The 12,311-nt window shown below is 51.5% G+C and overlaps 1 protein-coding gene across 6 annotated transcripts in view; it reads left to right on the top strand.

Annotated features, from left to right (window-relative positions):
• DOT1L (DOT1 like histone lysine methyltransferase) overlaps positions 1-12,311 on the top strand; it is a 77,596-nt gene that overhangs the window by 16,021 nt on the left and 49,264 nt on the right. For all 6 annotated transcript variants that reach the window (XM_083720175.1, XM_083720173.1, XM_083720174.1 and 3 more), the window contains exons 2-6: positions 17-60; positions 2,258-2,332; positions 7,932-7,995; positions 9,681-9,909; positions 11,232-11,326. In XM_083720175.1, coding sequence (XP_083576301.1) covers positions 17-60; positions 2,258-2,332; positions 7,932-7,995; positions 9,681-9,909; positions 11,232-11,326 — 507 coding nt within the window. The remainder of the gene's footprint in view (positions 1-16; positions 61-2,257; positions 2,333-7,931; positions 7,996-9,680; positions 9,910-11,231; positions 11,327-12,311) is intronic.

Genomic DNA, 12,311 nt, shown 5'->3' on the forward strand with positions numbered 1-12,311 from the left:
TTTGTTGTTGTTTCAGGACAAACACCACGATGCTGCTCACGAAATCATTGAGACAATTCGGTAGGTGCTAAGCAGCAGCTGATCTGCATTGCAACCAGATATTTTCACCCCCCACCCTTCCTCTGCAGCCTGTGGAAACTGGGAAACCCATCTGCCAGTAGTGATAGTGACACTGTTCTTGCTAGGATTTTCCTTTTTATATCCTTGCTCTGTAATCACAGCTTCGTGCAACATGGTGCATGTTTCACCCTGCATTAAAATGAAAACCCGGTTTTGCCTAAAACACTGGAGGGTTGCCTTATAACCAGGTCAGGACCATACCGGGGTCCCCAGACCAGTATCAGCCAGTGTGGAGCAAGCAAGTGCCTTTCATTCCCCAACTGGGAATAAGGCTATGATGCTATATCTGTCTTGAAAAGGGCACATGCTTTCGTAAATAGTCTGAATCAAAGCCGCCATTGACAGCTTTGTCTAAGTAGGAGTACAGTATGTTGCATTGATTAGCTGGTCTGGAGAAGGGAGGTCACATGCCTGCTATTCCAAAGTGACAGGGAGCTGTCATGTTTCTGCACAGCCTTAGTATGAAGGAATTGGTTCATTTCTTTTAAAGTCACATTTGCCTCCCCTAGAAAAGGATTGAAGGTGTTGGGCGGTCAAAGCACTTTCTGCCCTTGAGCTTTGACCAGGGTTTCCCAACTTGAGTCCTCCAGGTGATTTTGGACTACAGTTTCCATCATCCCTGACCACTGGTCCCGCTGGCTAGGAATGATGGGAGTTGTTTTCCGAAAACAGCTGGAGACAAAGTTTGGGAAACCCTGGCTTTGACCCTTCCTTTAAAAACCAAGTGAGATCCCACTCATAAATCTCAGTAAAAGGTTTGGTTTAAACAAGAATCTAGCATGCTGTCTTCTACTGAGCCAGACCACTGTTCCATCTCACACCTTGGGAGAGGGACCAGTCATACCTGTTCTTTATAAACCACAGTATGCATAGATGGGGATGCGGGTGGTGTTATGTTCTAAACCACTGACCCTCTTGGACTTGCCAATTGTAAGGTCAGCAGTTTGAATCCACACCGTGGGGTGAGATCCCGTTGCTTTGTCCCAGCTCCTGCCAACCTAGCATTTCAAAAGCATACCAGTACAAGTAGATAAATAGGTCCTGCTGCAGTGGGAACATAAACGGTGTTTCTGTGCACTCCAGCACTCGTCACGGTGTTCCCTGTGCCAGAAGCAGTTTAGTCATGCTGGCCACAAGACCCGAAAAAGCTGTCTGTGGACAAACTCTGGCTTCCTCGGCCTGAAAACAGAGATGAGCACCGCACCCCATAGTTGAATTCAACTGGACTTCACCGTCCAGGGTTCCTTTACCTTTTATCTGCATAGATGGCAGTATACTTTATTATTATTTATCAAATTTATATACCGCCCCAAACCTGCAGGTCTCAGGGTGGTTCACAGGGTAAAATCAGAATATAAAACCACAAAATACACAATCAGACAGGACAAACCTAACAGTAGTAGCCACCTTTGGCCTTTTGGGCTGCCAGTGAGCCCCTAACCATTTATGGCTTGAGACCAGGCTGTCTTAAAGATATTAAAAATGTCACGATGCAAACCTTCCGTGGGGTGCTAAGATCCTCAGGTGTGCACCTCCACACTGTCCTTTGGAAGGATATCAAGATTTTCCTTTGGAAACGGAGGTGCAGGCCGTCCTGACCACAGGGTTGCTGTCAGGGCAAACTGGATTTGAACTGCTGGCTCTGTGTATGCTGTGATGTACAGTGGTGCCTCGCAAGACAGAAAACCTGCGAATTTCCCTATGGGCTTGCTTCGCAAGACAAAAATGTCTTGCGAGTTCCTGCGGGGGTTTTTCCCCTCCCCCCCCTTTCCCTAAGCCCTAAGCCGCTTATCAGCTGATCGGCTAAAAGCCGCTAAACTGCTAATAGCGCTAATCCGCTAAGCTGTCAGTGGGCTTGCTTCGCAAGAGGAAGAGCCTCTCGGGACGGATTAATTTCGTCTTGTGAGGCACCACCGTATTTTAATGATTCTTCTCAACCGGGTTTGTTGTTACTGCTTTGTGTGTTGGGATCCAAAATTGGGAGAAAGGAAACAAGCAAACGTGACAAAATTATCGGTGTGTTTAGGGCAGTGGTGGGCTTGCCAAAAGGAGGAGGAAAGGATCTAGTGATTGGGGGGGGGGGCGTCGTCGTCGTTATTTTCATATTTATTTCACCTACACCCTCTTTTCCTTTCAGGTGGGTCTGCGAAGAAATTCCAGACCTGAAGCTTGCTATGGAAAACTATGTTTTAATTGACTATGATACTAAAAGGTAAGGATAAGAGTCTCTCCTTAGTTCTCACTACTTTCCTCCCCCATGGCTCCCCCTAGAAGTCATCGCTGGACTCACAGCGCCAGTCAGCCCCCAACCAGCACGGCAAATAGGGGTGATGGGAACTGCCTTGGACAGCGTGGGGCTGGGCCTTCCAACTCCACAATTCTGTGATTCAGTGGCTCTCTCTTCTATTTTAAACCAGCCCCAGATTCTCAGGTGGTGATATGGGGGAGCAATGTGGAGTGGCTGCTGTCGTGTCCCTTTTGTTGTAGATTCACTCTGGAAGTTGGAAGCTTTTGGCAAGGGGGTTCTTCAGCTGTTCCATGTCTGAGAGAGCTTGATAAAGACAGCCTTTCTGATAAGGGCTCTGCCCTTCACACACACACCCCCCCCCCCCCCCCCCGGCCCTTGCCTCTCCCCTGCCCTTTACTCCTTTGAATGGTTAATTTGTCCTGTTCACAAATGTAAACAAAAGGAGATTTTTCCTGCTGCTTCCATGTCCTCCTTGCAAGGATGAGAAGGGAGGGGTCCTCCCCACCCCCTGGGGTCTTTCCAAACAGGCCAGGGAGTGTCCTGGGTTATTCGCCCCTCCCCACAAAGTGCTTGTGAAAATAGAGATGAAAAACTGCCTTGGGTGGAGGAACCCACCTGGGGTGGAGGGGGGACAACCCTCTTGGCTTGTTGACTGCAGGAGTTGATGAAGAGGCTGAAATGGCTGAGCAGCCCTGATTTTTGCTCTCTCCCCCCTCCCTCCCTTGATGTTTGAAATCTGATTATGCAATGGGGCACGTGACTTCCATGACTTCCGTGCCGCCCCTCCTTTCCCTATCTCCTGACCTGAGTTGATTCTTTAATCCTGGTTTAAAAAAAAGAAAGGAAAAAGAAGGGATTTTCAGACCAGCCAGGCAGCCCTGTTCAGCAAGTCTCTTTAGAGCCCAAGGCAGCAAGGCTCAGTATTGCTTGCACTGGCTGGCAGAGTTCTCCAGGGTTTCGGGGTCCCGTCCCTACGTGGAGGGGGTGGGGGCTGAACCTGAGACCTTCTGCGTGCATAAGAAAATGCTCTGTTGCTCAGCTGCAGACCTTCCCCTTAAATTTCCCGTCCTCTGGACTCCAAATAGCCTCACACCCTTACTCCATTTAGCCCAGTATTGTTCACACTGATTGGCAGCGGCTCTCTAGGGTTGCAGACAGGGGTTAAAGTATGTAAAGATGCCGCTTGGGATTGAGCCTGGGAGAGCAGAGCAGGTGCTCTCCCATTGAGTTATAGCTTCCCCCCCCCATTAAACAGGAAGCAAGATTCCAGTCCTCAACATTCAGAAGGAAGGGCTGATTTAACAACAACAACAACAACAAATTTTATTTATACCCCACCCTCCCCAGCCAAGGCCGGGCTCAGGGTGGCTAACAACCAATAATAAAAACAAGTTGAATGAATACAACTTAAAAACAAGATTAAAATACAACATTAAAACATTAAAATGCAGCCTCATCACAGGAGGAGAAAGGAAAAAAAGAAAAAAGAAAGAGGGGGAGGGAATCAAATTGGCTCCAAACCAAATGCCAGGCGGAACAACTGTCTTACAGGTCCTATGGAAATAAATCAGATCCTGCAGGGCCCTGGTCTCATGAGGCAGAGCGTTCCACCAGGCCGGAGCCAGTGTTGAAAAGGCCCTGGCTCTGGTTGAAGCTAATCTAACTTCCTTAGGGCCCAGGACCACTAGGGTGTTGCTATTTATGGACCTTAAGGTCCTCCTGGGGCATACCCGGGAGAGGCGGTCCCGTACGTACGAGGGTCCTAGGCTGTGAAGGGCTTTAAAGGTCAAAATCAGCACCTTAAATCTGACCCTGTACTCCACCGGGAGCCAGTGCAGCTGGAAAAGCACTGGGTGAATATGCTCCCATGGCAGAGACCCCGTGAGGAGCCTCGCTGCAGCATTTTGCACCCGCTGGCGTTTCTGGGACAGCTTCAAGAGCAGCCCTGCATAGAGTGAATTTCAGTAGTCAAGCCTGGAGGTGACCGTCGCATGGATCACTGTGGCCAGGTCGGGGCGGGAAAGGGAAGGGACCAACTGCTTGATGCGGCGAAGGTGGAAAAATGTCGCCTTGGCTGTTACTATAACCTGCGCCTCCATGGAAAGGGAGGCGTCAAGGATTACACCCAAACTCTTAACGGAAGGCAATGGCACTAATTGGGCCCCCGCAAGAGAAGGGAGTTGGTCCCTCATCCCCATACCATCCCGACCCCGGGGCATAATAATTCAGAGTGCTGGTTTTGACCTATAAAACAGCTCAGGACCGCAACACCGCAAGGATCGCCTCTCTCTCTGTGAACGTACCTGGACCCTGAGATCACCCTCGAAGACCCTTCCTTGTGTGCCTGTACCACGAAAGGTCTGGAGGGTGGCAACATGAGAACAGGGCCTTCTCTGCAGTGGCTCTCCGTTTATGGAACACTCTCCCCAGGGAGGTCCGCCTGGCGCCTTCATTATACACCTTTAGGCTCCAGGCATTCCTTTTTAACCAGACCTTTGGCTGATTGAAATCCAGTGCCCTTTTAAAATGTGTTGGGGAACAGGGAGGATTAATGAGTTGTTCTTGTTTTTGTTTTTATTACGTACTTTTGTGTTTTTGTATTGCGATTTCATCTTGTGAGCCGCCCCTGAGACCAGAGGATATAGGGCGATATACTAATTCAATAAAGAAAACAAATAAGCAATAAAAATAAAAAGCTGTCGTGCGCCAAGCCAGGCCACATGTGCTGTCTGCAGAGACTGACATAGGCTCTCCAGGTTTTAGAGGTGGGGGGAGAGTCTTTCCTAGCCCTCCAAACCCCCACCCCAATCCCAGAAATGATGGGCAACTGGAGCTGTATAGCGCAAAGCATTTCACTAAAAAATATTTCTAAACTAGGCTTGCAAACTTGTCTGGCTGGAACTCTTAAAGCGTTTGGGAGGCTACAGTCCTGTTCCACATACTTAAAGGGAACTCTGCGGGACATACCGTATTTTTCGCTCTATTCGACGCACTGGACCATAAGACGCACCTAGTTTCTAGGGGACGAAAGCAGGAAATAAGAAAGCAACACAAAGCCTCCTTTGCGGGGCCCTCCTGGCTTCAGCGAAAGCAAGCCTCCTGGCTTCAGCGAAAGCAAGCCTCCTGGCTTCAGCGAAAGCAAGCCTCCTGGCTTCAGCGAAAGCAAGCCCTCCTGGCTTCAGCGAAAGCAAGCCTCCTGGCTTTCCCCCCACCTCCCTCAGGAGCCGCGCACTCTTTAAGGGAGCGCGGCTCTTGGGGGCTTTTCTGGGAGGTGGGGGAAGGGACGGATCCGCACGCTCTGTCCCTTCCCCCACCTTCCGCAAAAGCCAGGGATAGCCACGCGAAGCCTCCGTAGGGCAGTGGGATGAAGGCAGCACTCCCTCTAGCTGTTCTGGCTTCTTTCTTTTTTTTTTAAAAAAATAATATTTATTAAAGTTTCAAAAATTACAGAAAGAAAAAGTAAAAATGCCACATTAAACAAAAGCAAAACAACACATCACAATATATATATAAAAAAACCCCAGAGAAATAGAACCCATTAAACAAAAACAAAAACAAAAACACAAAGAAAAATGCATCAAATCTCCTCATTACTAATCTTTCATTAGCTTATTTCCTTGACCTCCTCCCACCTCCCTTTTTTGTATTCTAGGTCAATTATCCATTTCAGCAAATCTTTTCCCTCTTTAAAAATTTTTGTCCTGTAAATTGTCTTAATATAATGTAACTTTACCTAGCTGTTCTGGCTTCTGGGGTAGCCCTCAAAGCCTCCGCAGGGCAGCGGGGAGCCTTCATCCTGCTGCCCCGCGGAGGCTTCGCGGGCTACCCCAGAGCTGCTCAGGAGTGCGGGGCATCTGCGCGCAGCCGGCCTGCTGCTCCCAGGGCTGGCGGGGGAAGCCCGGGTTCCCCCCGCCAGCCCCAAAGAGCAGCTCAGGAGCGTGTCGCACTCCGGCAATTTAGCTCCAGGGACCACACATTCGCTCCATAAGATGCACAGACATTTCCCCTTAGTTATTAAGAGGACAAAAATGTGTTTTATGGAGCGAAAAATAGGGTAACCTGAGTGGATGAATGCAATGGGGAGGGTGGGGTAGAGAGCTGGATCTGGCTGGTGGGCCAGATCCCAAAGATGCTAGCCTTCCAAGGGCCATTTTGATGGGCAGGGTGGAGTTGGCCACCTGCCGCCGGAGATTGAAAGGCAGAGCCTTCGCTGGGAAGGAAGACTCTGGAAAACCAAATGCAAACCCAGCACGCTCGTCCCAGAATCCTTGTTGATTTGGGGCAACCACCCTTAGCCTGGCGCCTTCCAGACATCGTTGGTCTCCCAGCGGCTAGTACAACCAGTGGTCAGGGGTGACAATAATGGGATTTACCGTATTTTTCGCCCTATAAGACGCACTTTTCCCCCTCCAAAAATGAAGGGGAAATGTGTGTGCGTCCTATGGGGCGAATGCAGGCTTTTGCTGAAGCCTGGAGAGCGAGAGGCGTCGGTGCGCACCGACGTCTCTCGCTCTCCAGGCTCCAGGAAGCTATCCGCAAGCCTTGCACGCCCGGAGGGAGTTCCCCCGGGCGCGCAAGGCTTGCGGGCGGCAGCCTGCAGCGCTGAGCACGGGGCGCTCTCCGGAGGACGCCCAGTGCTTCGCGCAGGTGTCCGCTTGCCTTGCGCACCCGGGGGATCTCCCCCCGAGAGCGCAAGGCTTGCGGCGGGAGCTGGCAGCGCGGAGCACGGGGCGCCCTCCAGAGGACGCCCCGTGCTCCGCGCTGGTGTTGGCCAGCCTTGCGCACCCGGGGGATCTCCCCCCGAGAGCGCAAGGCTTGCGGGCGGAAGCCGGCAGCACGGAGCACGGTACACCCTTTGGAGGCCACCCCGTGCTCCACGCTGGTGTTGGCCAGCCTTGCGCACCCGGGGGATCTCCCCCCGAGAGCGCAAGGCTTGCGGGCGGCAGCTGGCAGCGCGGAGCACGGGGCGTCCTCCGGAGGACGCCCCGTGCTCCGCGCTGGTGTTGGCAAGCCTTGCGCACCCGGGGGGCTCGTGGGGCGCCCTGAAACAGAGGGTTCCCCATGTTGCGGACTGTAGCCTGCTGCCCGACGCGCAGGGCGCCCTGAAGCAGAGCGCCCCTCGCGCCAGGCAGACATGGGCCAGCCCCACAAGCTCGGGGGACAGCGGGGAGGCGCAGCACCGCCATCCCACTGTTCCCCGACCTGGTTTTGGGGGAGAAAATAAAGGAAATTTTTTTCCCCTTTATTTCCTCCCCCAAAAAGTAGGTGCGTCCTATGGGACGGAGCGTCCTATGGGACGAAAAATACGGTATGTCTTGCAACATCTGGATGGCCCCAGGCTACAGAAGGTGTTGGGTATTTTTTAAAGAAAACTTTGCATACAAAACATTCCTTTTGGGAGTGGCACAGGATTACAACTACAAGGAAGATGTAGGCATCTGTGTAGCATGTATTATGTTTTGGGGAGACATGCCTAGAAAGCTTAGGCCCATCTTAATTTGCCTGACTGCTATAACTTTTTTTCTTTTTTCCTTCCGCCCTCCTCCCTTCTTCTGATCAACAGCTTTGAAAGCATGCAGAGGCTTTGTGACAAATACAACCGCGCCATCGATAGCATTCACCAGCTGGTATGTATGTGCCCCGCCCATCCGCACTGCGTGGCTTCTGGGTGGTTGTTGTTGTTTTTGTTTTGATGGGGGCGGGTAGCCTGATTTTTGTTATATATAATTTTTATTAAATTTTCTGTTTTACAATTTCAAATAAACATTTTACATACTTTAAAATGACTTCCCTTCTCTTTCCATGGTTCATTTTGCATATCTTACATCCCTGCATATTTTACAAAAACTATTCCAATTGGCTTTCCACTATTGCATCCATCCCAGTTATTTTCCGTATGCTCAATATACATTTTCCAATCTTCTTTAAACATATGTTCTTGTTGCTCTCTTATTCTGTATTTTAAATCTGCATATTCTGTCAATTTATGTTGCCAGTCTTTCCAAGATTTTTGAGGCCAGTTAGTCCTGCTCATTCTCTGCTTGCTCCCACTGGCAGGCCTAGTGCTCTGACATGCTGGGTATAGTGCCCCCCCCCCCCCGTTTTCTCAATTTAGCCTGGATTACTTAGAATTGAAGGGATGCGGGTGGCGTGCTGGTCTAAACCACAGAGCCTAGGGCTTGCTGATCGGAAGGTCGTGGTTCGAATCCCTGCGACGGGGTGAGCTCCCGTTGTTCGGTCCCTGCTCCTGCCAACCTAGCAGTTCGAAAGCATGTCATAGTGCAAGTAGATAAATAGGTACCACTCCGGCGGGAAGGTAAACGGCGTTTCCGTGCGCTGCTCTGGTTCACCAGAAGCGGCTTATTCCTGCTGGCCACATGACCCGGAAGCTGTCTGTGGAGAAACGCCCTCTCCCTTGGCCTATAGAGCGAAATGAGCGCCGCAACCCCAGAGTCATCCGCGACTGGACCTAATGGTCAGGGATACCTTTACCTTTACCTTTACTTAGAATTGTAGAGTAGGAAGGGACCGCCAAGGGACACTAGTTCAACCCCCAGCAATGCAGGGATTACTTATTTATAGCAGTTCTAACCCCAATTCTTTAGCCCAGGGTGGGGGTGTGGGACCTGCCCAACCCCAGCCTAAGGGTCACATTCTGTTATGGGCAGCCTTCCTGAGCACATTGCAGTGGCGGGAGGAGGCAGAAGGGGAAGTGGGTGGAGCAATAGATGGGACACGTTTCTGCATGAGGCTACATTTCAACCACACAGAGTTGGAATATTCCACACGGCACAGTATCGCCAGTAGGGTTGCCACCTGTGCTGCATAATACAGGATTGTCCTGTGTTTCAATGCAAAATGCTATGCTCTATTGATTCAATACAAGATGCAGTTAGTCCTATATTTCCCCTATTCCCCCCCTGCCAAGTTAAGGAGCCTCTCCTCTGCTCCTACAGGGATGGCATCCCTGGCTTGGCAGGAGAAACTGCCTCTCACTTCTTTCCTCCTTTCTCCCTGCTCCTGCTTCTTGACAGCGGAGGCAGAGCAATAGCCATCACAATAGCCTTATCTTCCTCCTTGAATTTGTCTCCCCCTCTCTTAACGCCCCCACTTCCTCTTGTGCAAGTGAATTCCACAGTTCCACAGAGTTCCACAGTCGTTCCTTTTGTCTGCCGGCCTCACTGGGCACCCCAGGTTCTAGTGTTTTATGAGAGGCACAGAAGCGCCTTCGTTGGCCTGTCGCACGTGGTAAAGTGTGTGTATGCGTGTCTCTCTCCCCTCACCCTCCTGCCTCTCCCATTTTGTTCTCCAGTGGAAAGGAACCACGCAGCCCATGAAACTGAACACCCGCCCCACCAATGGGCTCCTGCGCCACATCCTGCAGCAAGTCTATAACCACTCGGTGACCGACCCCGAAAAACTCAACAACTATGAACCCTTTTCCCCAGAGGTGTATGGCGAAACTTCCTTTGACCTGGTTGCTCAGATGATCGATGAGATAAAAATGACCGAGGACGACCTGTTTGTAGACTTGGGAAGCGGTGAGTGGTTGCCGTACGCTTCCCTCTCCTGTCTCTGCCGTGAAACCTATCTTTACGCGAAACTGTTTCATTTCTTCTGTAGAACATTCAGCACATAGCTGTCAACCGTCCCTTATTTGGCGGGAAAGTCCCTTATCCCAGCGCTGTGTCCCGCTGCTGTCCCTTATTGATGATGTCCCTTAAATTTCCCAGGTTTCAAAGGAAGCAGCTCCTCTCCCTCCCTCCCTGCCGGCCAGGGAGGAGAGAGGCTCCAACTGTGTTACTTGGCTGCGTTGCTCACCCAATAAGGAGTTTTAAGAATGACTGGGGGGTGGAGCTTGCATGCCTTGTCCAATCAAAATGGCCGCATTGCCTGGGGACTCGCCTTTGCTTCCCAGCGGAGAGGTGACAGTGGTTTTCCTTGCTGCATCCCCTTTGCTGGGTTGCTGCGCTGTGGGAACCACCGCTTGAGGCTTCGTTTGGCTGCTGGCTGGGCTTTCTGCCTTTGGCTCGGAGGGGCTCAGAAGTTGAACATACCTGTGCCCTGAAAATCCCTTATTTTGGCTGCTGATCCCTTATTTTCGAGGCTGCTGGTCCCTTATTTTCAAATCTGTAAGTTGACAGCTATGATTCAGCAGCGTGTACCAGTTTGATAAGGAAGCAGCTGAGCTGTGTAAATAATGGCCCACTTTGGATGTGATGGCCAAACCACGGTTTCTTTAGCAGGGCTGTGCTTTTGGTCCCCTTTTGCTTTCCTCATGTCCTGGAGCAGGGGTCGGCAACCTGCAGCCCATGGGCCACAAGCGGCCCATGGGGGTTGTTTAAATGGCCCCCAAGCCGCCCCCGAACCGAGCTTGTCATTTTCCACTAATGACCAGCGGAATTGGGAGGGAGAGGTGGGTGTATTTAGCATTCAGTCTGGAGGGACGCGGGTGGCACTGTGGGTTAAACCACAGAGCCTAGGACTTGCCGATCAGAAGGTCGGCGGTTTGAATCCCCGCGACAGGATGAGTTCCCGTTCCTCAGTCGATGCTCCTGCCAACCTAGCAGTTCGAAAGCACATTAAAGTGCAAGTAGATAAATAGGTACCACGCTGGTGGGAAGATAAACGGCATTTCTGTGCGCTGCTCTGGTTCGCCAGAAGCGGCTTAGTCATGCTGGCCACATGACCCGGAAGCTATACGCCGGCTCCCTCGGCCAATAAAGCGAGATGAGTGCCGCAACCCCAGAGTCGTCTGCGACTGGACCTAATGGTCAGGGGTCCCTTTACCTTTACCTTTACTGGAAGTGTATAGTCGATTCTGCTCCGTTTCTACCTGTCTCCTCTCCTCTTCTTGTCTCAGGTGTGGGCCAAGTCGTTCTTCAGGTAGCAGCGGCCACAAACTGCAAGCATCACTATGGTGTGGAGAAAGCGGATATTCCGGCCAAATATGCGGAGGTACGTAGTTCGTGTGTGTTTGTGTTGTTAGAAAGTGGGAGCATCGTGTGACCTACATTCGAAGCATAGCTGTCAACTTTCCCATTTTTTTAAGGGAGATTCCCTTATTCCGAATAGGATCCCTCACAAGAAAAGGGAAAAGGTGACAGCTATGATTAGAAGCCAAGTGCAATGTAGAGAAATCTAGACTTGAGGGGTGTGCATGCTTGTTTTAAAGAATCTGAAAGAAATACTGTATTTTTCGCTCCATAGGGCGCACCGGACCATAGGGTGCACTTAGTTTTTAGGGGGGGAATAAAGGGGGGGAATTATCCCCCCCCCCAGGTCCAGGAGCGGCAGCAAGATTGTGTGCAACATCGCCATCGCTCCTGGAGCTTGCGGGGCTAGGGACGGGGGAAGCCTGAGCTTCCCTCGACCCCAGCCCCCAGAACAGGTCCAGGAGCGGCGGCAAGATTGCGTGCAACCTCGCCATCGCTCCCGGAGCTTGCGGGGCTGGGGGCGGGGAAACCCGAGCTTCCCCCGACCCCAGCCCCCAGAACAGGCAGCTATCCACAAGCCTTCCGAGCACAGCGGGAACTCCTGCCGCACTCAGAAGGCTTGTGGATGGCTGCCTGAAGCCCGGCGAGTGCAGCGGGAGTTGGCGCAGCGCTCGCCGGGCTCCAGGCTGCAGGCTGCTGTCCGCAAGCCTTCGGAGCGCTCCGAAGGCTTGCGGATAGCTTCCTGAAGCTTGGAGAGCGAGAGGGGTCGGTGCGCACCTCCAGGCTTCAGCAAAAGCCTGCATTCACTCCATAGGGCGCACACACATTTCCCCTTCATTTTTGGAGGGGAAAAAGTGTGTCCTATAGAGCGAATAATACAGTATTCACTGAGAGAACCTGACTTCTTTCCTTTTACAGCCTGTAGAAATGGTGCTACTTCAGCAATTTGGTGCACATGTAGATACCCCAAGCCTGCAGTCTTGTGCTTTAAATTCTGCCTTGATACA

The sequence above is a fragment of the Podarcis gaigeae genome (assembly GCF_964106915.1).
Source record: "Podarcis gaigeae genome assembly, chromosome: 18".
NCBI lineage: Eukaryota > Metazoa > Chordata > Lepidosauria > Squamata > Lacertidae > Podarcis > Podarcis gaigeae.